At 44.0% G+C, this 22,091-nt stretch overlaps 2 protein-coding genes across 3 annotated transcripts in view; one reads left to right on the forward strand and one right to left on the reverse strand.

Moving 5' to 3' along the window:
- Window positions 1-62: 62 nt before the first annotated feature.
- CMTR1 (cap methyltransferase 1) overlaps window positions 63-22,091 on the forward strand; it is a 29,877-nt gene continuing 7,848 nt past the window's right edge. The window contains exons 1-19 of one of the 2 annotated variants that reach the window (XM_076334371.1): window positions 63-130; window positions 1,837-1,971; window positions 5,974-6,116; window positions 8,515-8,673; window positions 10,068-10,160; window positions 10,896-10,967; window positions 11,621-11,715; window positions 11,820-11,892; window positions 12,101-12,299; window positions 14,791-14,909; window positions 15,163-15,259; window positions 16,804-16,936; window positions 17,493-17,672; window positions 18,087-18,143; window positions 19,124-19,181; window positions 19,838-19,906; window positions 20,081-20,212; window positions 20,681-20,803; window positions 21,512-21,603. In XM_076334371.1, coding sequence (XP_076190486.1) covers window positions 1,842-1,971; window positions 5,974-6,116; window positions 8,515-8,673; window positions 10,068-10,160; window positions 10,896-10,967; window positions 11,621-11,715; window positions 11,820-11,892; window positions 12,101-12,299; window positions 14,791-14,909; window positions 15,163-15,259; window positions 16,804-16,936; window positions 17,493-17,672; window positions 18,087-18,143; window positions 19,124-19,181; window positions 19,838-19,906; window positions 20,081-20,212; window positions 20,681-20,803; window positions 21,512-21,603 — 2,024 coding nt within the window. In that variant the 5' untranslated portion in view covers window positions 63-130; window positions 1,837-1,841. Of the gene's footprint in view, window positions 131-1,805; window positions 1,972-5,973; window positions 6,117-8,514; window positions 8,674-10,067; window positions 10,161-10,895; window positions 10,968-11,620; window positions 11,716-11,819; window positions 11,893-12,100; window positions 12,300-14,790; window positions 14,910-15,162; window positions 15,260-16,803; window positions 16,937-17,492; window positions 17,673-18,086; window positions 18,144-19,123; window positions 19,182-19,837; window positions 19,907-20,080; window positions 20,213-20,680; window positions 20,804-21,511; window positions 21,604-22,091 lie in introns of those variants that run through there. The other variant, XM_076334370.1, reaches the window with a different exon arrangement.
- CCDC167 (coiled-coil domain containing 167) overlaps window positions 1,030-22,091 on the reverse strand; it is a 42,259-nt gene continuing 21,197 nt past the window's right edge. Inside the window, exon 4 of the mRNA XM_076334373.1 lies at window positions 1,030-1,259. Coding sequence (XP_076190488.1) covers window positions 1,207-1,259 — 53 coding nt within the window. The 3' untranslated portion in view covers window positions 1,030-1,206. The remainder of the gene's footprint in view (window positions 1,260-22,091) is intronic.

Raw genomic sequence — 22,091 nt, forward strand, 5'->3', positions numbered from 1 at the left:
GCCGGCGGCGGCGCAGGAACGGGCCCGCGTCCGCCCGCCCGCCCACCCCGCCGTCGGGCCCTCGGGAGACGGAGCCGGCCGGAGCCGGCCCGAGCAACCCGCCTGTCCCCGCTCCGCCTCCTCCTCTTCCGTGAGTGCCGCCCGGTCCGGCAGAGCCGTGTCCGCGGGCCCCGGTCCCGGCGCGCGTGTGTGGGTCAGCGCGGGGCGCGGCCGCCGGCAGCTCCCGCGGGCTCCCTGCCGCCTGCCCTCGGCCTGGGGGGGGGGCCGCGGCTCGGCCCGCTGCCGGCTTGCGTGGCCTCCGGGAGCGGGAGCGGGGGGCTGCGGGGCCCCCGGGCGGGCGGGCGGGCGGACCCGCGGGGCGGCCGGTGCGACGTGAGCGAGAGGCTGGCGGTGGAGGAGGAGCGGCCCGCGGGCTGCGGTGTCAAACCAGCAGAAGCCGTGGCCGCGAAGCGCTGGCCGGGCGGTCGGAGGGGTGCCGCGCCCGTGTCGAGCGCGGGTCGTGGAGGCCCTTGCGGGTTGTGCTCGGAAGGGGCTTTCCCTGGCGGCTGCCCGTCTCCTGAGGGACGGGGTGTCGCTTAACTTGCGGCCGGTTTTGCGTAGTTTGAGATCTAGCGGGGAAACAGATGCGCTAAGGGACCCTTAGTAGGGTTAGGAGGGTGGAGATCTTGAGGGGAAGCTAGCAGCGGTGAGCTAAGAGCGTGTTAACCTAATAAGAGAATATCTCAGAAGAAACAGAAAATTGCTCTCGGTTTGTTAGAGATAAGCAAGCAAGGAAAAAAACCCCAAAGTCGACACAAGAGCAGATAAATATGAGTTGGCTGTAAATGAACTTCTGGTGGGAGTGAAAAGATGTCTTAGCCATAGCGCAGTGAAGTTGTGGGATGATTTTGCAGTCAGAGTCGTGGGGATAAATAAAGGAATGGGTCTTAAGCTGCCCTGTGTGTGATTGTGGAAATAAGTTTGATAACAGAGGGTTCGAGTCGGTGAGCTGGGGCATCTTTTCTAGCCCAGCATTCCCACGTAGAATAATAAACACCAATAGGTTTTTATTGCTGTTTATCAATAGCAGGGAGGATCAGCTAGTGCTCTAGACGTCTGTGCCTCTTAATTTTCACCTGCTTTCCTGTTCCTTGGTTCTTGTCCTCTGCAGGCCTTCCCAGCTAGCTTCTATTAACTCCGTCTTAAGTGTTAGTCCTTTCTCTGGGTTTATGCAAAGTTTATCAGCCACATCCAGAAGCTTGATATCTTGCCAGTGATTCCTGGTGAAAAACACAAACACCCCCCAACTTGAGTACACATATTTAATGAAGTTCTGTGATAGAAGTCATGTAGGAAAGCTCTTTTATTAATTAATATTTGCAGAGGTGAGGTCGGAGGTGCTCTGACTCTCTTGTGAGAAATAGGTTCCACCTTGCATGTTCATCCTTAGATTGATCTTATTTCCTCATTTTTTGGTGTGTTTGGATAAAACGAATCTTTGATTCAGTAGTAGTAACCAACCATCACATATTTAAGTTACCTAAGTGCTGATGTCTGGGTTGTCTTAATCTACTAGCATTTAATGGTAAGCAGGTTGTAGAAATGATTTGAAATTCAAGTAATCACTAGTAGGGAAGCTTCTGCATAGATTTCATGTTTGTTAGTTAGACTAGCTATTAAAAAAGGTAGGTTCAAAAGAAGCCAATGCTTTTACCTAGAGCAAACTTAAGTTGAGAAGCATAATACTGAATAGTCTGTAAAATGATCTATGCCACCATGCTGCTGTGCCTTACCTTTCAGCATGCAGGAGAAAGTTAATTTGCTTAATGTTTACCAAGCGTGATCATCTTCTTTCAGCAAAAATGAAGAGAAGGACAGAACCTGAATTTAGCAGCCCCCAAAAGAAGCAGAAGAAGAGGATAGAAGACTTGGGATTAACGCTCAGTTCTACTTCAGATGATGAAACTCAATTTAGTAATCATACTACTCAAGGTAAGGCTGGAGATAAGGTATATGCTGCTGCAGGGCATCTAAATAATAACTAGGAACTGAACCCACATCTCCTGAATCCTAATTGATAGCCTGAACTTTGAGGGCATACTCTCTCTTTAGGAGAAAAACTACATTCTTTCTGTTCACAAACTTGGATTGGTGTGATTTTTTTTTAAGCTTTTTTAAAAATCTCATGTAAACAGTTTGGTCTGGGAATTGTATGAATTCAGACATAGAAAATAGAACTTGAGGTAGATGACAAGTGCATGGTCCAAAGCTGTAAAGATTCTTGTAATAATATGAGCAGCATTAATCATTTCAGTCTCGGCAGTTATTTCTGTTTTGGAAACTTTCAGTAGTGAGGAGTTGTGGGTGTTGTGCCGTAAAGAAACATCATAATCCCTCATTGTTTAAAAAAATAAAAAAATCAGTAATCTTACCAAATTTTTGCAGATGCGAGAAATTGAGATGAATGCAAAGGGCGGGTTGATTAGGGCTCCTACATTGTAGCACTATCTCTTTTGCTGGCTCTGCGTGATTTTTGGGGGGAGGGGGGAGTTGTGAGAGCTCACAGGTGTTTGGTTTCAGAAAGGAAAACTGTTTCAGAGTTAACTAAATTAATTACCTCCTTTTTCTCAAGTCTGAGTGTGCTTTCTCACCTGGAGCTTGGGGTATACCAAAGATGAGGCGAGTGCCCTACACAATTGGTATCACTGTTGCGCAGTGCGTTAAACTCTCCTAGGATGGTACTTCAGGTTGCCTCATGGTCATGCCTGCTACTTCTGAGTCTTGGGATTTCCTGTGGTCATACAGTGTTAGTGAGAAAGGGCCTGAACACATAAAGAAGCCTTCATCTTGTGAAAATGGAAGGGGCTGTGTATGGCAGATGAGTGGGTCAGTTTGGGAGTAGTCGTAGTGACAGCCTCCTGTCTGGCAAGGCTGGAGTTGAGTGAGTTGGTTAGAGGTGCAGGGTGTGAGAGCTGGTGCAGGGAATGCTGCGTGCACTCAAGGCTGAGCTAAAAAATTCAATATTTTTTTTAACTTTTTTCCCCCCTTTTGATTGTTGTGTTCACATATGGGTCAAAGTAGGCTGTGAGTCTTAATGTTTAAGAAACAGGTTGATACAGTTCAAGGACAACATTTTCGATAGGGTTAATTGTTTAGTAGTCTGTTACACTCATTGTGGTTTCTGATGAAAGAAAGAAGGTTGAGGGAGAGATGTGACTTGGGATCTGATCTCAGCTGAGCACAGCCTAGCAAATGTTAAAAGCAAGAAGAGTTGTGAAGGGACTTTCTTGAGATTTATGTAGGGGGTATTGTGTTTGAGGCACATCGTGAGCCTCTGGAAAATAAGACACAGCTCAAAAGCAGGCAGCAAAGTTAATTGAGGCTGTGTATTGGAGAACCAGAAAGCAGTAACTGACCCTAAAGCAAAATCCTTTGTGATCCTGTTCATATCTAAGAACTTTGTGAAGGAAAGAGAAATGTAGCTTGTGTGACAGATGTTTGAAAATCAAGATGGGTATGTAATACTGCAAACACAAGTTAAATCATAACCTTCCTTGTCTCGAGCCTCAGAGGTTGATACTGTAAAGCTCTAGCATAGTAATTATGTGGGGACACAAGTCCTGAATCTTAAAAGCTGATAGTTCAGCAACAAGGATTGAGCACACATTGAAAGGGTTTTAACTACGGTAGTATATTTCACTATGGTGTCTTCTATTTTCACTTCACTTTCTTGTAATGGCCTTTCTTTACTAATTATCCAGTTGTTTCCTCTTACTTCACTGGTGCTCAGTTTTCCGTAACAGGAAAATACAAAGATCTGTGAGTTGGGAGAGAAATAATCTGTGCTTCTTCTTAAATCAGAAAAATGTAAAAGAAGTTCAGTCCTTCTTTCTAGGTAATGTCTTTTTTTTTTAACACTTCTATGGAGCAAAATAATTCCTTTTTAAGTGACAAAAATATTAGCTCTGCTAACAACAATTTTCTGCATTATCTCAGGGCAACTTGTGTAGTTCAACTTCTCCTAGTTGTACGAAGTAGCACAGAATGATTTCTAGCCCTCAGCAAACAAGGGAGGCTCAAGAGGCAGAGGTCCAATGAAGGGCGTGGCTGTGCTTGCTGTGGATTGCTGCTCCAGTAGTCTGTATGGCCTGCCCCACAGCATTAACTTTAGTATGACTGATGTGGTGCTAGGCAAATTTCAGGAAGGAAATTTGTGCCATTATCCTTGTGGTGATGTTACCACAGGAGAAGCGGAAGGACTTGGTGGATTGTAGGGCCTCCCTCACTACCCACCTGGTGCAGAGCAGGCCGTAAGACAAATGATATGACTACCGCAATTCCTGCCCAGATCATAGAATCATAGAATAGTTTGGGTTGGAAGGGACCTCTAAAGGTCATCTAGCCCATCCCCCCTGCCGTGGGCAGGGACATCTTCAACCAGATCAGGTTGCTCAGAGCCCCGTCCAGCCTGACCTGGAATGTTTCCAGGGATGGGGCATCCACCACCTCTCTGGGCAACCTGTTCCAGTGTTTCACCACCCTCAGCGTAAAAAATTTCTTCCTTATATCTAGCCTAAATCTACCCTCTTTTAGTTTAAAGCCATTCCCCCTTGTCCTATCACAACAGGCCCTGCTAAAAAGTTTGCCGCCATCTTTTTTATAAGCCCCCTTTAAGTATTGAAAGGCTGCAATAAGGTCTCCCTGACGCCTTCTCTTCTCTAGGCTGAACAACCCCAACTCTCTCAGCCTTTCTTCACAGGAGAGATGTTCCATCCCCCTGATCGTTTTCGTGGCCCTCCTCTGGACCCACTCCAACAGGTCCATGTCCTTCTGATGCTGAGGGCGCCAGAGCTGGACGCAGGACTCCAGGTGGGGTCTCACCAGAGCAGAGTAGAGGGGCAGAATCACCTCCCTCCACCTGCCGGCCACGCTTCTTTTGATGCAGCCCAGGATACAGTTGGCCTTCTGGGCTACATCCCAGTTACATCCAGCCCAGAGCAAACAGCTTTGGGCATCTCACAACTGTAGAGCAGCAGCGAGGACTATACCGCTCATACCGGCCTAGGTTCTTCCCAAGTAGATCCTAGGGTGGAACTGGGCATAGACAGAGCTTCATTGTTTGGTGCCCATGAAGGCTCTGCTGCATCAGTTTCAGGTGACTCTCAGGTGACAAAATTTTATTTTGAGTGCCTGCTGTGTACGGTGGTACATATTACCTTGACTGGACCATTAACTTGATTAACTTCTTCCTCAAACCTTCGTCTCTGTCAGGGAGATTAAAACTAGATTGGTGTCTTCTGATGTTATCTTTCGCTTCGGTTTGTATGCATCGGTAAACTCTAGAGGTGAAAAACTGTCTCATTTGCTGTAGTGAATTTGTGGGTCCTCGCTACTGAGGTGGGTAGTGGAGTCAAACTGACGTTTAATATGGGAACTAAGGGATTTGACTGTCTCTTCTTTCTGCAGTGTTGGCCATTTGGTAGATGCCTGTGTACTTAATATGGATTTTTGGTTAAGTTAGGGATGCATTTACACCTGTAGTTAGGTAGGAAACTGAGGAAAATCCAGTATGTTTTATCAAGGTGTCAGTGACTGTCGTTATTCTCAGGAGAGAATCTCTGTGGACTTCCTCAGCTCCTCAGGATCATTGCAAAGGTCAGGCACATGACAGTGTACTATCGTGGTCATGCTGTGGCCTGCTTTGCTGCTGTAATGGGGTTTGCCCATCCCTTTGCAGGGCCTGGAATCCATCGGCTCAGAGAGGTTGTGTGCGTCCCTGAGACAAAGGGGCAGATAACCAGGTGTGGTTCCATGGGGTACTTTATTACACCTGCGTGCTTCCTGTTAGCACAGTTGAGATACTGAAATGTCCTCTCTATGTGTGTTGAGAGAATTTAATGAGTCACACTGTATAGTTCTTAATGTGATTACTGAGATGTCTTTCTTTCATTTTATTTTCATACTCACTCTTCTCACTTCTGTTTTTGTTTTCAGAGTCTTCCAGTAGTAGCAGTGGGTCTGACAGTGAGAGCGATGAAAAAAGACCAGTCTTCAGCAATGAGTTCAAACAAGACTCTCTTGTGGAGGGTACTTCATCTCGCTACTCAATGTACAACAGTGTCTCCCAAAAGCTCATGGTAGGTCAAAATAGTTTTGGACCAAACTATTAAGACCTGATGAGAGCAAAGTGAAAAGACCCATCTTTTTTAAGAGATTTTGATTCTGATCCTCCTTGTTAGCAGGGTTCTCTGCTTCTTTGAGCCAACTACTGAGCAATTAGGGGAGGCTGAGAGAGCTTGGTTGAAGAGGATCTGTTAAAAAAGACAGTTGATTCATGTTCAAGGCCTAGGAGCAGGGAGGTGAATGTGAAGGGAAAGATCTCTGGGTCAGGCAGCTTGCTGAGCTTGAAAAAGAGAGTCCTACGGTGTGTTATTTTGCAATGCTTGAGTTAACAGATGCCTTGTAAGAAAGGCCTTAACAAATTCTGTGATTAACATTAATTTGTTTGGTCTTGGAGGCTGGCTGGCATACCTTTGTAGAATTACTACCTTAATTATTAAGGTAGTAATAATTACTACCTTAATACTTAAATAGTATTAAATAGAAATACTTAAAGTATTTTTTTCTTTCAAGTAGTGCCACTCTGCTTTATGTAGGGCCGGAAATTTCTTGTAAAGGCAGGAAGTTGTGAATGACAGCGACTGTGACAACTAAACTTTGAAGGTGATCGCCAACCCCTTGATTGCACAGTGTTAGTGTGGGGAAGAAAGTACTTTTAGGAAGTTCTAAGAAAATGGTTGTCTGTCTCATGGTAGTCCCAAATTTGGCAGCTTGTTCCTGAGTTTAAAGGCAATAGTAGGCTGTAGAGGAGTCTTTCTTCTGGTACATGCTGTTACACTTATTTCCTGATGCAAACTTCGTCACTGTGGTATCGTGAGTATCTCATAATCCTGAAAGAATTTCCATTCTTGATAACAGAGAAACAAAAAGGTTATTTCCAAGGGCAGCAGAGAAGATGAGATGGATAGTTGTGTATTACTTGAAGTGTGACAGGAAGTTTGGGGCTCAATGGAGGACGGAATTTGGGTCTCCTTTTGTTCTGTGCTGGTGCTGTACTCACAGGAGCAGGGGTCAGCAGTCTTTCCATGGTGGTAGGCCTGCTTGTACCTGCCATTGCCAAGTTAGAAGTTCAGTCTTCTACTAGAGGCTGGGAAGTGCTAACTGCTACTAGGGGTGGGAACAGGGAGATACTGCCTCTCCAGGAGGTAGCACGCTGCTGACCAGCAGGATCATACCTCTACATGAAAAAGGAGCGTTCAGCTCTTGCTGAATTCAAAACTCAGTGGGATCCAGAGGCTGAGAGTTGCTGATTGTGCCTCTCTGTAGATAAATCCTGTTGCTGATCATTCAGAATCTGTCCACGTGCATTTTTGGCACTGGGCTGCAGTTTGCTGATTCTAGCACAAGGCTGTCTTTCACTTGGAGAGTTCTCTCCTGAGCCAATTAGGGTGTGTGCTTCCAATCACCACAATACAGGAGCTTTTACTACTGAATTCGGGAGGCTTTTGTTTGTAAGGCCTCATAAATTTTAATATAAAGATTGATGTGTTATCAAGTCTGGTTGAACGATTTGGTGGTGTTAGGTAAGTAAAAGGAATATAGTCCTTGATTCCTAGATGTTCAAAATTCTGTCCTCAGAAAACCAGTGTGTAACAGGCTCAGTGACTGTCACCTTTGGTGTACATATTTCAAGGTCTGATTCAGAGCCACGTACCTTTGTATAAAACCTGTCTGATATTCTTGTGTTGTTTCTCATACTGATTGGTAATAAACAATGGTTTTGTTGCTTTTTACAGGAGGGACTATATGGATAATTTATTCATTCAAAGTGAAACTTAATCCTTAAGTCTTTTATTTACTTACTGTCTTGTAGATGCGTACTGGAGGGAGTGAAATTGACTGCATTCATGCTGCTTGTTGTTGTTCTCTTGTTGCTAAAATTTATGAAGAGAAAAGCCTGAAAAAGTAGCAGTTAATGAACATATTTCTTTTAACCTAAGAGATGGGAAGGTGTTTCAGGTGGAGCGTGTCTTGCATTCCTCCTCTGAGTTTTAGGTGAAGTTTTAACTGATGCTTGAAATGTATGTGACTGCGTGTTCTCAACGAAGAATATCATCACAACATGAATTTTTTCCTGTGCCAGGATCTTTTGTTTTAGGAACCTTCCACGCTTACTGAATGCGGTGATGAATGGCTCCAGGCTCCTCACTACTTCTCCCTCTGAGCAGGCTGTTCCCGCATTACTGAACTTTTTGTAATTTGCTGTCTTTTCAAACATCATCCTTTAGACCTAGTTTTTTTGCATTCTGCCTCAGTGAAGTGAACTCGGTATTAAGTCCTGAAAGCCACAACTGAGATAAAAATGCTCAGTGTCTTCAAGTCATGTATCATTTTCCCTGCTAGTCTTCGGTCCCAGTAGTAGCACATAAACTCAAGTCCGCTTGCCTCAGTGTGCTCCCTTTGCTTTCTTTATAGGCCAAGATGGGCTTCCGGGAAGGAGAAGGTCTGGGAAAATATGGCCAAGGCAGGAAGGATATTGTTGAGGCCTCCAATCAGAAGGGAAGGAGAGGCTTTGGGCTGACCCTCAAAGGATTTGATGGGGAGCTCAATATTGATTGGCAGGGTGAGCCAGAGGTAAGTACTTCCTATTTTCAATCCCTTTTCTATTGCTGTGTTCAGGATTTGCCCTCTGGGAATGGTGTTTAGTGTTGTCTGATACAACTGGCTACCATCAAGTGGCTCTGCTGGGTAGACTCAGGCCTTGTTTTGTCCCAGAACAGCATGGCAAAACTTGTTTTCTGTCACGTGTTAATGTTCTGGCACAAAATCAGTTTCAGATGGATTGTTGCTGTGGTCTGTAGGATTTGTTTACGAGTTTGCAGTAGTGAATATGATTGAAAATTGTTATCAAGCTCTTTTGGGTTTACCGTTTTTATTCTGTATATCGTTTTTCATGCCTATATAGGTAATTATTTTTTTAAAATCTTTTCAGGGTGTGTTTAATAGTCCCAAATAAAATGCTCAGATGTTCTAGTCCTGTGTCTTGTCAAGCTCTTCAACAGGGAAGAAAATTGGGGAAATAGAAATAGACGTTGTCAGGAAAGTAAAGCCCAGTTTTGATATTATTTATTGTGAAATAGCTGCTGTATGTTTGTATTTAAAAAGAAAAAAAACAAACTGCAACACTGAATGCTAGGGATCTGGCAGCTGGAGAGTAAGCCAGAAGGTCCCAGCCATTGTTAGTCAAGGACAGCAATGCTTATCAGATAGTCATGTATGTGCATGTTATAGTACTTAGCTCTCCTTTCTTTGAATTGCTTTCAGCAGTTGGAAATAGTATCAGAGGTTATTCCTGCAGAGCCAGGAGTTTGAGACCTGTTCTGTAGACTCATTGGTTTAGGTCTCATTCTCCAGTGTGTTTCTACAGCTCACAGCAGTTAAGTGTTACGTATGATTAACCCTTGTGGATGATACTACTATAATAAATATAAGAAGGTTAGTAGATCTTGGCGGCCTCTCTTTGTGGAGGAGTGGCACACCTTGATCTTAACTGCTAAAACAATTCCTTCCCAAGATTATAAATATTGTTTGAAGCCTGAATTAAGTTGTGGAATGAGGGGGCCTTTTGGAAAGAACTGGGAGAAAGGATGTGCAAAGCGCCATCAGGAAGTGTGTTTTTTTGGCAGCTGTCTCTTTTGCAATGTCTCTAAAATGTACCTTGAGAGTACTAGGCTTTTGCTTTATGTCTTGATTATTCATCAGATTCTAATGAGATGAAAGCAGCGTGGGTTTTTTTTGGTGGTGGTCTTTTTTATTTTTGTTTTGTGGGTTTTTTTTTGTTAATTTTATTTTAAATTCAAACAAATAAGACATGTTTTAGACTAGGAGAAAAAAAACTATATGGTTGGCCCTAAAGTCATGGCATAACCCCTTATGCTAGGATTGGGAGGCAAATTTTTGGGAGCAATTGGTTGATATATTTTGCTAGTAAAAACGTCTCTGACTCTTCCCATTTCTTGTGTTTGCAGCCCAGTGCCTACGAGGAGGTGGACTGGTGCCTCGAGTGTACCACGGAAATCCCTGATGCCCAGGAGCTGAAGGAGTGGATGACTGTGGGGAAGGTAATTTTCTACATCCCAGTACTTACCAGCCTAAGAAGATGCAGGACTACTCAGCCTGAAACAATTGCCTTGTCAAAGAGTTGTAGAATAACCTAGGCTGGAGGGAACCTTTGGAGATTGCTAGTGCAGCTTCCTGCTTAAAGCAGGACCAACCATCAGGTTGGTCAAGGCCTTGTTTGGTTGAGTTTTGAGTATCTCCACGGATGGAAATCTCACAAGCTGTTTGGGCATCTGTTTCAGTGTTTGTTAACCCAGTTAGCAAAAGAAAATTTCCATATAGCTAATCGGCATTTTTTGTGTTGCAGCTTGTGTCCGTTGTTTCTTGTCCTATCGCTGTCCATCTCTGAGAAGAGCCTAGATCAATCTTCTCTATTTCCTGCCATTAGGTACTTGTAGACAGCAATAGTATCTCCCTTTCTCCATTCTGAACAAACTATTCTCTCAGTCTCTCCTCATACACCAGGTGCTTCTGCACCCTCATCATCTTGGTGGCCCTTTTGCTGGGCTTGCTTCAGTATGTCTGTCTTGTATTGGGGAGTGCTAAACTGGATGCAGTATTCCACATGTGGTCTCAAGATGCCGGATAGGGGAGAATAATTCCTGAGCCTGCTGGCTACGCTCTTGCTAATACAGCCTAATATGTGGTTGGCAACCTTCATCACTGGTACGTGTTGCATTCTGAAATGACTGATACCATGTTTGCTAATTGTTATCTGTGTTCTTTTTCTGTTCCAGAGGAAGATGGTGATTGAAGATGAAACAGAGTTCTGTAGTGAAGAGCTTTTACGTAATGTCCTGCAGTGCAAGGTGGGTCCCCTTCTTTAGAGAGGAGCTGAAGTTTTGGGGAAGCAAGTGAAATAAATGATTGGAGGGGATTGAGTAGTTTACTTAAGTGATTGGCAGGAGCTCAGAACATCCTCTTTCACCTCCATGCCACTAGTGTGACCACGCATCCTGGTTGTTACTGTCTGTTCAGCAACCTGTTTTGCACATCAGCCTTCAAAGACATTAATGAAAAATCTCCCTTTCTTAGTTAGTTCAACTGAAAGGCTGAAGAGTTGAACAAGCTAAGGAAATAAGCTCGCTCTCTTTTCTTGTGTGCTCCATCTTCACTCCTAGGTTTTATCGCACCCTTGTAAATTGCAGTAGTGTGAGTGTGTATGTATGTGTGAGAAATACTGTAGGCTGTGACTGCTTTTGAGGTGGCTAGCCATGTTATCAGGCTCTGGAGCTATCAGTACAGAATTCTTCAGTGTCACTAAATTTGCTTGAGAACTGGGGTGGCTTGGAAGAAGAGTGAATATCATTATGTGATGGAACAACATTCTGTATTGGCGAACCAAACCCTGCATGGAGTTTGCTGTCTAAGGAGAGAGAAGCATGAGGATAGGAAATGCTCATGCCTACCTATCCCTCAAGCCTGTGCCAGGTCCAGCTCAACTTTGTTTCTGTTTGTGCAGAGTGTATTTGATGAGCTGGATGGAGAAGAAATGCGTCGAGCCCGAACAAGATCTAACCCCTATGAGATGATCCGTGGAGTTTTCTTCCTGAACAGGTTTGCAGAACTTCTGGTAGTGTAGCCCCTTTCCCATTTATGTCCACTTTCAGCCTTGGGAGCCAAGGTCGAAACTTAATAGGTCCCTATTTATGTGTTCACAGGGCTGCGATGAAGATGGCAAATATGGACCATGTCTTTGACTACATGTTTACAAACCCTAAGGACTTCCATGGGGTGAGGGCCTCTATTTAACTTTCAAACAGAAGTGCTTTCTCAGAGAATGGAGAAAGTGGGGAGAAAGGAGAATCCTTAGGATACTAGCTGGGAAAACAGGTGCTTGAAAGAGGCTTCTCTGGCCGAGTGGTGTAGTTTATGGTGTCTCTGGTTTGACTGATGGGAGCTGTTACTGGGTCAGTAGAATTTCCTCAGTTTCCTTTTGCAGAGGCCCTTGATAAAGGAGCGAGATGCAGAGCTGCTCTACTTTGCCGATGTGTGTGCTGGTCCCGGAGGCTTCTCTGAGTATGTTTTGTGGAGGCGGAAGTGGCATGCGAAAGGATTTGGCATGACCTTGAAAGGACCAAATGATTTTAAACTAGAGGACTTCTATTCTGCTTCCAGTGAGCTCTTTGAACCTTATTATGGTATGTAGTGCACGTGCGTTATCTGACGTTTTTGCTTATGCTGCAGCCTTTGTATCAGGATCGGGGCTGATATTGATACCAGCATGGGGATCTAAGAGAAGCCTGCTTATAGGGAACCATTTTGCAAGGTAGAAGGGGTCTGTCATCTGAGAAAGGGGTTGAGATTGGTGAGCCTGCATATCAAGTCACGCTTCTGCACTTATTTCCAGCCTGCCCTGGCAATGTGTGTCCCATTGTAATAGTTGATACTTGAGTGCTTTGCTTATCTGAAAATTGTCGAGTGCTTTAAGATTGCTTGACAATATTTTTCACACTTCACTGATGTCAGCCTGAAACACAGTGAGTGAGATGACATGATAGAATCATAGAATGATTTGGGTTGGAAGGGACCTTAAAGATCATCTAGTTCCAACCCCCCTTGCCATGGGCAGGGACACCTTCCACTAGACCAGGTTGCTCAAAGCCTCATCTAATCTGGCCTTGAACGCTTTTAGGGATAGGGCATCCACAACTTCTCTGGGCAACCTGTTCCAGTGTCTCACCACCCTCACAGAAAGAATTTCTTCCTAATATCTAAATCTACCCTCTTTCCGTTTAAAACAGTTACCCCTCATCCTATCACTACGCTCCCTGATAAAGAGTCCCTCCCCATCTTTCCTGTAGGCCCCCTTTAAATACTGGAAGGCTGCTATAAGGTATCCCTGGAGCCTTCTCTTCTCTAGGCTAAACAACGTCAGCTCTCTCAGCCTGCCTTCATAGGGGAGGTGCTCCAGCCCCCTGACTTGCCCAAAGATATGTTAGCAGAGCCAAAGATAGAAACCTTACTTGCTGTACTGGCAGTATGCTTCTATATCAGGCCTCCCTAGCTCTGCTTTGATAATTGATTGTGGGCTCTTAGTAAAGATAAATAAAACAGATTTGGGCTAGAGGCTGTATCTGAATCACTGTGACTAAATGAGCTTCTTAATCCAAAGAGGTTTAAGCTAACATGTTTTACCTTGCTTTGAGACAGACTAAGCAGGTGTACACAGACAATTGCTGCACCTCACGGATGGTAACTTGTTAAGCTTGCCGATATGTTTGAGCCCTCTATCTGCATAGCCTCTAGGAATAGGAAGGGAAATACAAGGATTGCTAGTATTCCTGCTTCTTATTTCAGACTGTGTAAAGGAAACTTGAGTGTGACTGTCTTGTAGAGAAGAGGGTTTGCTTTTCCATTGTTGTGCTTTTTTTTTTTTCCCCCTCCACTACTCTGACTCTTATTGACTGCCACTTTTGACACCTGACCATGAACTCTTAGAGAATGGTTAGCACTTCAGGATTAGAACCGTTAAAGAGCAGGTTCATGGCAAGGGCAGCAAGGCAGATAAACACATTGTTCTAACAACGGCAGCATTTCGATCTTCATAACTCACTGCAAACTGGTGTTCTTATGGAGAGGAGGAGATAGCTGGAGAAATGAATAGCCCAATGACTTTGATGCTTTTTCTTGATCCCTTTCTGTCTGTTATGCTATAAAGTCTAGTGAGATGTGTACAAACTCTTTTCCAGTGATGGGAAGGAAGTAGACTGCTGTGATATTTGTGTTGTGAAGAATGGTAACAAATTCTAGTGTCACTTCACTTACTGACAGGATGATTGATGAGGAATTTAGTTATCAAAGCGCTATCATGCATCCTGATCTCTGCTGCTTTCTAGTCCTCCAGTTCAGTTAATAGAAGCTGTAGTTGTAGAAGATTTATAGGGACTAATACCAAATAGAAGTTCAGGCTTCTTCAGAGTCAGAATTGGTGAGCTCTAGAATACACCTCAGGCTTTCTAAAACACCAACCTGGGGAACAATGTAGTGCTCTTAAAAAGAGCCATATGGGAAAACTGTACGAACATTCATGCACAAACCCTATTTCCCTTTCCCTACTTCCTTTATAAATTTGTTTGCAGGGTTTTTTTGGGGTTGCTTTTTTAAATTCCAGATTACATTGTGTTTGGAAATAGAGTATTGTGTTTCTTTGGAATGATTTGAATTCCTAGTAGAAAGTTGCCAATGCACAATGTAAATAATTTTGCCTTGTCTGTAAAAACATGTTATTAACAGGTGAGCTGTGCAGTGAGATTGAACGTTACATTTTTAGTAGATTCAGCTATGTGTCATTCCTACTTGGATGAGAATATTATGTGGTCATGTAGTCAGCTCTCATCTCGGGGAGGGCAGTGAATGATTTGTCTTTTGCTGAGGCTAATGTACAACTCGTCATTTGAGCATGGTTATTATATGGCCTTGTTGAGTCCTGACCACGCAATCTGAATAATTTTCCTAAATTAACAAGCATCTTCAGTGGTGAACAAGGGAATGTGTTAATGCTTATTTGCCTATCCAGGTCTGTGTAATTTCTGACTAAATGTTGATTGAATACAATAGACCACCTGCACATACTGATCTTTTGTCTGTACTTGCAAACGTGTTAGTAATTGTCTCCTTTTTTCCCCTTAGGAGAGGGAGGGATTGATGGAGATGGAGACATCACTCGCCCAGAGAACATTACTGCTTTCCGGAATTTTGTTTTGGACAATACTGATCACAAGGGAGTGCATTTCTTAATGGCTGATGGGGTTGGTCCATTTCTTTTTCTTCCTGTGCTAATGACCAAAACTGATACCTCAGTCTGCATATAGTAGGATATTTGGCATGTGTCCGTAGTTACAATGTGAAATTCTTCAAGGCTTGCCATTAGAATTCCTGGTGGCAGTGTTTTTTGCCTTAAAGAAACAGAAATTATCATGATTCCATGATTTAGCTGTACAGAATCCTTTGCTTGACCATCAGATTTGTGGAGATACTAATCATATGCTATGTGCTTTGCAGGGTTTCTCAGTGGAGGGTCAGGAGAATCTGCAAGAAATCCTAAGCAAACAGCTCATGCTTTGCCAGTTCCTTACAGCACTGTCCGTTGTCCGGACAGGTATGTTTTATCCATTAATTTTCTTCCTCCTTCTCTAAGGTGTGGGTGGCATTGTGGAAGGATGCTGTACAATTTTTATTAACGTGCCACAAAGTCTGCTCTGCAGTGAGGCTAAGTTGCACAGAATTGAGTGTATACACATACATCCTGAGATGGTTGTCACAAAGCTAAGAGAACTGGCGCAGAAAAATAAGATTATCTATATCTATTTCACTTTTAATTAAAAGCATGAGGTAAAATGCGTTAGTTTAAAGCTCTTACAATGTGTTATGTTATGTAGCTGTCTTGGGCTATCACTAGTTATCACTAGTGTGATAACTGGACAGTATATCTGAGTTCTATGGCACTAGCTGGACCAACAGCTTCCTGAATACTCTAGCAGGCTGGGTGGAACAGAGTGGTATTTATCCAGTTCATCCTTCCCTCTGACTTGTGGTTTTTCTCCTTTAAATCTGCCATCTCTGTGATCAGAATAAGATGATGTGATCAGAATAAGATGAAAGGGCCTGTTGCGACAGGACAAGGGGGAATGGCTTTAAACTAAAAGAGGGTAGATTTAGGCTAGATATAAGGAAGAAATTTTTTACAGTGAGGGTGGTGAAACACTGGAACAGGTTGCCCAGAGAGGTGGTGGATGCTCCATCCCTGGAAACATTCCAGGTCAGGTTGGACGGGGCTCTGAGCAACCTGATCTGGTTGAAGATGTCCCTGCCCACGGCAGGGGGGTTGGACTAGATGACCTTTAGAGGTCCCTTCCAACCCAAACTATTCTATGACTCTGTGTCTCACATTGTCTTAGCTGTACCTCATCGTTGCCAAATGATGGACACTACAGCTCTGTCTGGTTTTGATGGCTCCTCTCTTTTGCTGAGTTTAGTTAGCATTTGGCACTGACGCAAAAGATAAAAATGCTCATTATGTTATCATTTATCTTGTGCCCTATGTTTAGAAGTACCTGAGGCAATGATCTACTTAGCAGTAGTCTCAAATGTGATATGGTAAAAGGAGAAACCTGCTTTAAGTCTTTCCTGTCTGGGTAGATAATAGCTCTGTAAAACTGCTTTTTGCTTGCGGAAATTGGGAATCTTGTTTGAAGGCAAGGGGCGACACAGACTCCTTTCTAGATGGCGAGTTATTCTGTTTAGGTAACATCTGTTAGTTTTCTCCTCCAGCCTGAGATTTCTTGTTGCACGTATCAGAGCTCCTCTTCTGTTGAGGCTTTTGCATAGCATGCTGCCATGCCATAGGGCACAGTTTGGGCCTGGAAGGGCAGCATGGGGGGTGGATAGAAGGTTTGCTCATGAGACAGCATGCATACTGATTTGATCCTGTCAGGGAAATGTTTTTCTCTTTGTTGCAGAGATATGAGGAAGATGGTTTGTGGAGTCTCACTGGCCCACTTCATGAACGTGTTTTAGATGCTGTTTAATTGTACAAAAACACTCTTTACCAGTTCTGCAGAAGAGAAAGTTATTGAGGTGCCTGGTATCTCCTTGTTTCCTTATAGTCTGCTGGTATCGGTGTGCTTCCTCTCTTTTTTCCAGGAGGACATTTTGTATGCAAAACCTTTGACCTGTTTACTCCATTCAGTGTGGGACTTGTTTATCTGCTGTATTGCTGCTTTGAGCGAGTGTGCATCTTTAAACCTGTGACAAGCCGCCCTGCGAACTCGGAGAGGTGAGAATTCTTGAGCCATAAGGGTACTACTAAAGAAACTCTGTCCTCTAAATACAGTGATAGATGGATTTGGGCAAGTCTAGTGGAAGCTCTGTGACCTGCCTCAATTGGCAACTGTCTTGGAGGAAGAAACATTTTAGATGCTTAGCAAATTATGTTTGACAAAGTGAAGAAGATATTTGCCAAATTACAATTCTGGGGAGAAAGCAGTGGAACTAAATATATAACAAATTCTGTTTTGCGTGAAACAACTACAGTTCCAATGAAGCTAGAGCATATTATGTGTGTTACGATTGTACCTGTCAAGTTTAGCAGAATTGATTTACTACTTGAGGGAGATCTGTGGGGTTTTTCAAGAGGGTTGAGTTTCCCAGTCTTTCCAGAGTGTAGAAAAGGTATAATGACTTTGTGATAGGTGAGATTGCACCTTCCTAGGGATACCCAGGAGGAAAGAATTCCTGGGATTTGGGAAACTGTCCTGATAATGGGAGTGTGGCAGGAAAGTTGGCTGTGTGGAAGAACTGAGCCCACGTGATCTCAATGCCTTGCTCTGCAGGTATGTGATATGCAAAGGATTAAAGCTAGGGATTGATGACGTGCGGGACTATCTCTTCATGGTGAACATCAGACTCAACCAGCTGCGCAACTCTGATGTGGATGTGAATCTTGTTGTCCCATTGAATGTGATCAAAGGCGACCAGGATTTCTGCGATTACATTGTCCAGTCCAATGAAAAGTGAGTGCCCATGGGCAATGAGGGCTGCTGGCTGTAGGCAGGTTAACCAACATGGCTTTCAGTTGTAGCTTCTTGCACTCGTGGAGGTACTTGTTGATGCTGCTACACTGCTCTGCTTTTGCTCCCTGAGAGGCTTAGCAGAGCAGAGGGACCCTGTGCAGAGAGAGATGCTGTATACTGTTAGTGACTGTTTGGCCTCTGAGTACTGTGGAGAAAGGAAAGGAGGCTACTGCCTAGTTCTTTCCAATGGTCTTGCTGTCACTTTGAATCATGTTGGCAATGATCCATCACTGCTTTGAGGATCAGACTGGCTTCCCCCTGTTGTCCCAGCACTCTTCCTTGTTTTGAACAGTATAACAATCTTGAACAGAACAACAGTCTTGCTCCCTGACTGAAACTTGTCCTCTCTTTCAGCCACTGCAAAGTTCAGATAAAGGCACTAGCCAAAATTCGTGCCTTTGTTCAAGACACGTGAGTATATTCCTCTGGCTTTTGGTGAGGACTGAATTAATCTACTAGAAATGAATTGCTTTGCCCTTCTTTAATGATTTGATTGCCCTCGTGATTTGAGCTGGTACTTGGCTTGGCCTTTGGAGCCAGGAAAGTGAATAGTGCTTTTGGGTAGCTCAGTTCATGTCTGAGTTGTTTGCAGAAACGTGTGGGTGGCTGGACGAGTCCTGAAAGTTGATGGTCTTTTATCACCCTTGTTGAGAAGGCTTCCATGCATTGCATGATTTCCGATTACCATAAGTGAGCCTGCTTCTTAGCAGGAAAGTAAGCAGAAAAGTAACTCCCAGCTGGTATGTTCAATTCTACAGTAACCATCTAAGTTGGGTGTGGTTCATAGGTCTTCATTTTCCAGGGGCAATTCAAAGCATCTAAGTTACATACCTAGACTTACCTAAAGCTTATGACGTGAATTTCTTGCATAAAACTAAAGCCATTGCAATGTATAGCTGTTTCCCTGGCATGACTTTTCTGTTCAGGTATCATTCACAGAGAATACGTAGTAGAAAGTTGAGTGAGTCTGGTAGCCAGGAATTATCTGAGAGTTAATCCTAACATTGGCACTGTTTTTTGTGTGGCCTTCAGCAAGTCTTCATTGCTATTTGTAAATAGGGCTACGTACCCAGCTTTTGGAGATTAGCATAAGTTCATACTAATACATAACTCCTTGAAAATGTTGACACCCAGCGGTACTTTCATGGGATGGAGTGTTGGCTGCTAATCAGTAGTGCAGTCCATGAAACAAAGCTAAACACGGGGATTGGAGATGGGTGGAGGGTGGGGAGGGAAGGCAGCATCCTCTTTTGTGTAACCGGTTGAGGAACAGAGCATGTTTGTCATTCCCAAACCAGATGCTGAAAGATGCAGGTTTTATAGGGCTGGGATATGTAATGCTGCAAAAGCAAGGAGGTTTCACCATCTTAACAGTCTGCGTCTTTCTCTAGGACGCTGATTGAGCCACGGCAGGCTGAAATCCGAAAGGAGTGTCTCCAGCTATGGGGGGTAAGTAAGCTGCCAAGCAGGGAGGTCGTGAAGGTGTCACTGCTGTGGTGAAACAAGAATGGGGCTGCAGTACCGATAGGGCTTTGTAGCCAGAGGTTTAATATGTTGTCTTGTGGGAAAGTCAGAGACCATTTCAAGCTGTTTATGTAAGCAAACAGGATGTTTCTGATTCATTATGTGTATGGCTTAACTGCGCAGGCTGCTTTGCTGCAGTTGAGAATATTTCATTGTACACAGAGTGAACTCAGCACCTAGTTCCCAAGCAGCAGAGCTCTCCAAAAGGTCGTTTTATGAGTCTGCAGTTTCTCTTTCCTGAGCTTTTGACTGCGGTGGGGCCATAGGTATGACAGTCTGTTTCACAGGCTAATTATGTGTCTTCGATGAAACAGTATTTTGTTGAAACATGCATGAAATCAAAGATTTAGCCTGAAACTTTCTGAAGTTGCCTGTTGTTTCCTGTGAGACGTGGTATGCCTGCTTTAAATTTGCAAAATACGTGAGACCTTTTATTTGCCAGATGACCTCTCCAGCAACTGGAATCCCAAGAGCAGGAGTTTCAGGGGGCAGGATGTTCTGTCATGTATTGAAACCAGAAAGGTTCCTGTGAACATGCCAAAGAACAACACTTATAATCAATCGTTTGGATTTGTTTTCAGATTCCTGATCAGGCTCGTGTTGCTCCTTCATCTTCAGATCCCAAGTCCAAGTTCTTTGAGCTGATCCAGGTGAGACCTTACCCAGAAACTTGTTCTGAGTCCTTTCATACAAATAGAACTTTTCCCCATAGGAATTAAGAGATGAAGAAGCTAGTCCCAGATTATCGTTTCATGTAGAAGTTGCATTTACCTACCTGTTGATGTATTGTGTCTAATTTGCCTTTTTCATACTTTGCTTTTTAGGGCACAGACATTGATACCTTCAGTTACAAACCCACTCCTCTGAATTCTAGTACGCTAGAGAAAATCCGCCAAGTGTTAGATTACCGCTGTATGGTGTCTGGAAGTGAGCAGAAGTTCCTCCTGGGGCTAGGGGTAAGTGCCGAGAACAGTCTGGGAGTTTTGCTGGTTCATTTCAATGCCTTGCAGTTTCATTCCATCCTTTCCTGTCCTCAAAGGCCAGAAAGGATCCCCATCAGCAGTCCCTGAGACTGCTAGTTATTTTATGTTTCTTTCTCCTGACTTCACTGCTTTTCACACTAATTAACCCTGTTTTTGTAATTGCAGCCTACACAGAGACCTGTACTCTTGCTAGTGTCCCTAATTATCTTCACTGTCCTTTTAAAGGTGTTCTATTTCTGGTTCTTTGTGTGGGTATGAAAAGTAACTGGCAGATTAGAATCAGTGTTTTTGTTCCTTTGCTGTAGAGATTTAGGTTCTTCCTTAAAACTTCTGACAAAGAAACTGCTTGTGACAGCCTAGGACAAAAAGATTCTCTGAGGGCTGCTCTACAGTTAGTCAGAGGTCTCTCCTCCAGAATCTGACTCTGCCTTCTACACACAGAAATCACAGATCTACACCTGGGATGGTCGCCAGTCAGATCGCTGGACAAAGCTGGATTTGAAAACTGAGCTGCCACGAGATACCCTTCTCTCTGTGGAGATTGTTCATGAGCTGAAAGGAGAGGTAGGAGGCTGTTCTCTCCCTTACCAAGCGGCTGCAAATATAATGAGCGGTTTCGCCTGTTCTCTGTAAGATACTGCAGAATAAATGTTCCATCTGTGCCAGGTGCAAGCTTTTTGTATATGATCTTTAGAGAAACTATTTTGGATTAAATTCCTTCTTTCTGCCCAGTGCTAGAGATACGAGCTTTTAACATTCTTTTGAAAACACTTTGGACCTGACATGCTGCTGTTGTCCTATGTGCAGCAGCAGATGACATTGCCAACATGACCTAATGTGTTCTGTGGCTCTTTGGGTACATAACTGCTCAGTAGTGATTGCAGGCCTTGGGGAAAAGATTCTCGTGGTATATTCACAGCTTAAGGTATTGCTGCCTGGGAGTTTGGCTGTCCTCTGGCACCTCAGATGAGGATGCTGTAGTGCACTGGGCTTTGTGCTGCGGTACCTGATAAGGCAGAGAGAGCTGGTGATGGCACCTGTAGTCCTGCCCTTTCTCCTTCCCCTGAGACAGAACTGTGTAGTTGAGATACACCAGTTCTTGGAGGATGGCACGTTTACTGTGCAATGGGCAGCAGGGAATTTGTGTGCTTCCAATATCTGGAAAGGCGCTTTCTTGCTAGAAGAGAATGATGTCCTGTCAAAAAACAGGCTATAAGTCAAAGCTGAAATAGCAACAGTCTGAGTAGAAAGTCTCTGTATTGCTCTCCTTAGGGGAAAGCCCAGCGAAAAATCAGTGCCATCCACATCCTTGATGTCTTGGTGCTGAATGGCAATGACGTTCGAAAGCAGCATTTCAACCAGAGGTATGTAGGATCTGCAGAAGCTTCTTTCTTGTACGTGAGTAGGAGTGATTGGGAAGCAGCGTTTGCACTAAAAGCAGAATGCTGAGCACAGGGAGACAAGTGCATTCAGGTGAAATGCTGCCTTTTCCAACTGTACCTTCTCTGCATATGAGGGCAGGTCTAGCTCCTTTCTTAGTCTGGGGTGAGCCAGGCACAGTCTGGGTAAACTGAGCATCCTGGGAATATGAATGAGCATAGCTGACAACTGGCTGAAGGAGAAGGAACGAGCCCCTCTGTTTCCTTCCTCAGGGGCATGATGTCTCTACCAGTCCTGCTTTCCTGCTGATACATCAATGTGTTCAGCAGCATGTGGGCTTGTAGAGGAGGCTATGGGGACCCATTCCTAATGGATAATAGCCAGTATCACTGGGCACTGAACTGGGAGGGCAGGGTGAAAAAAGTGTTGCTCAGTACCCATTTGGCTAGTAGTGGAGGCAGTCTGCAGGTAC

The sequence above is a fragment of the Aptenodytes patagonicus genome, chromosome 3, assembly GCF_965638725.1.
Source record: "Aptenodytes patagonicus chromosome 3, bAptPat1.pri.cur, whole genome shotgun sequence".
Classification (NCBI taxonomy): Eukaryota; Metazoa; Chordata; class Aves; order Sphenisciformes; family Spheniscidae; genus Aptenodytes; species Aptenodytes patagonicus.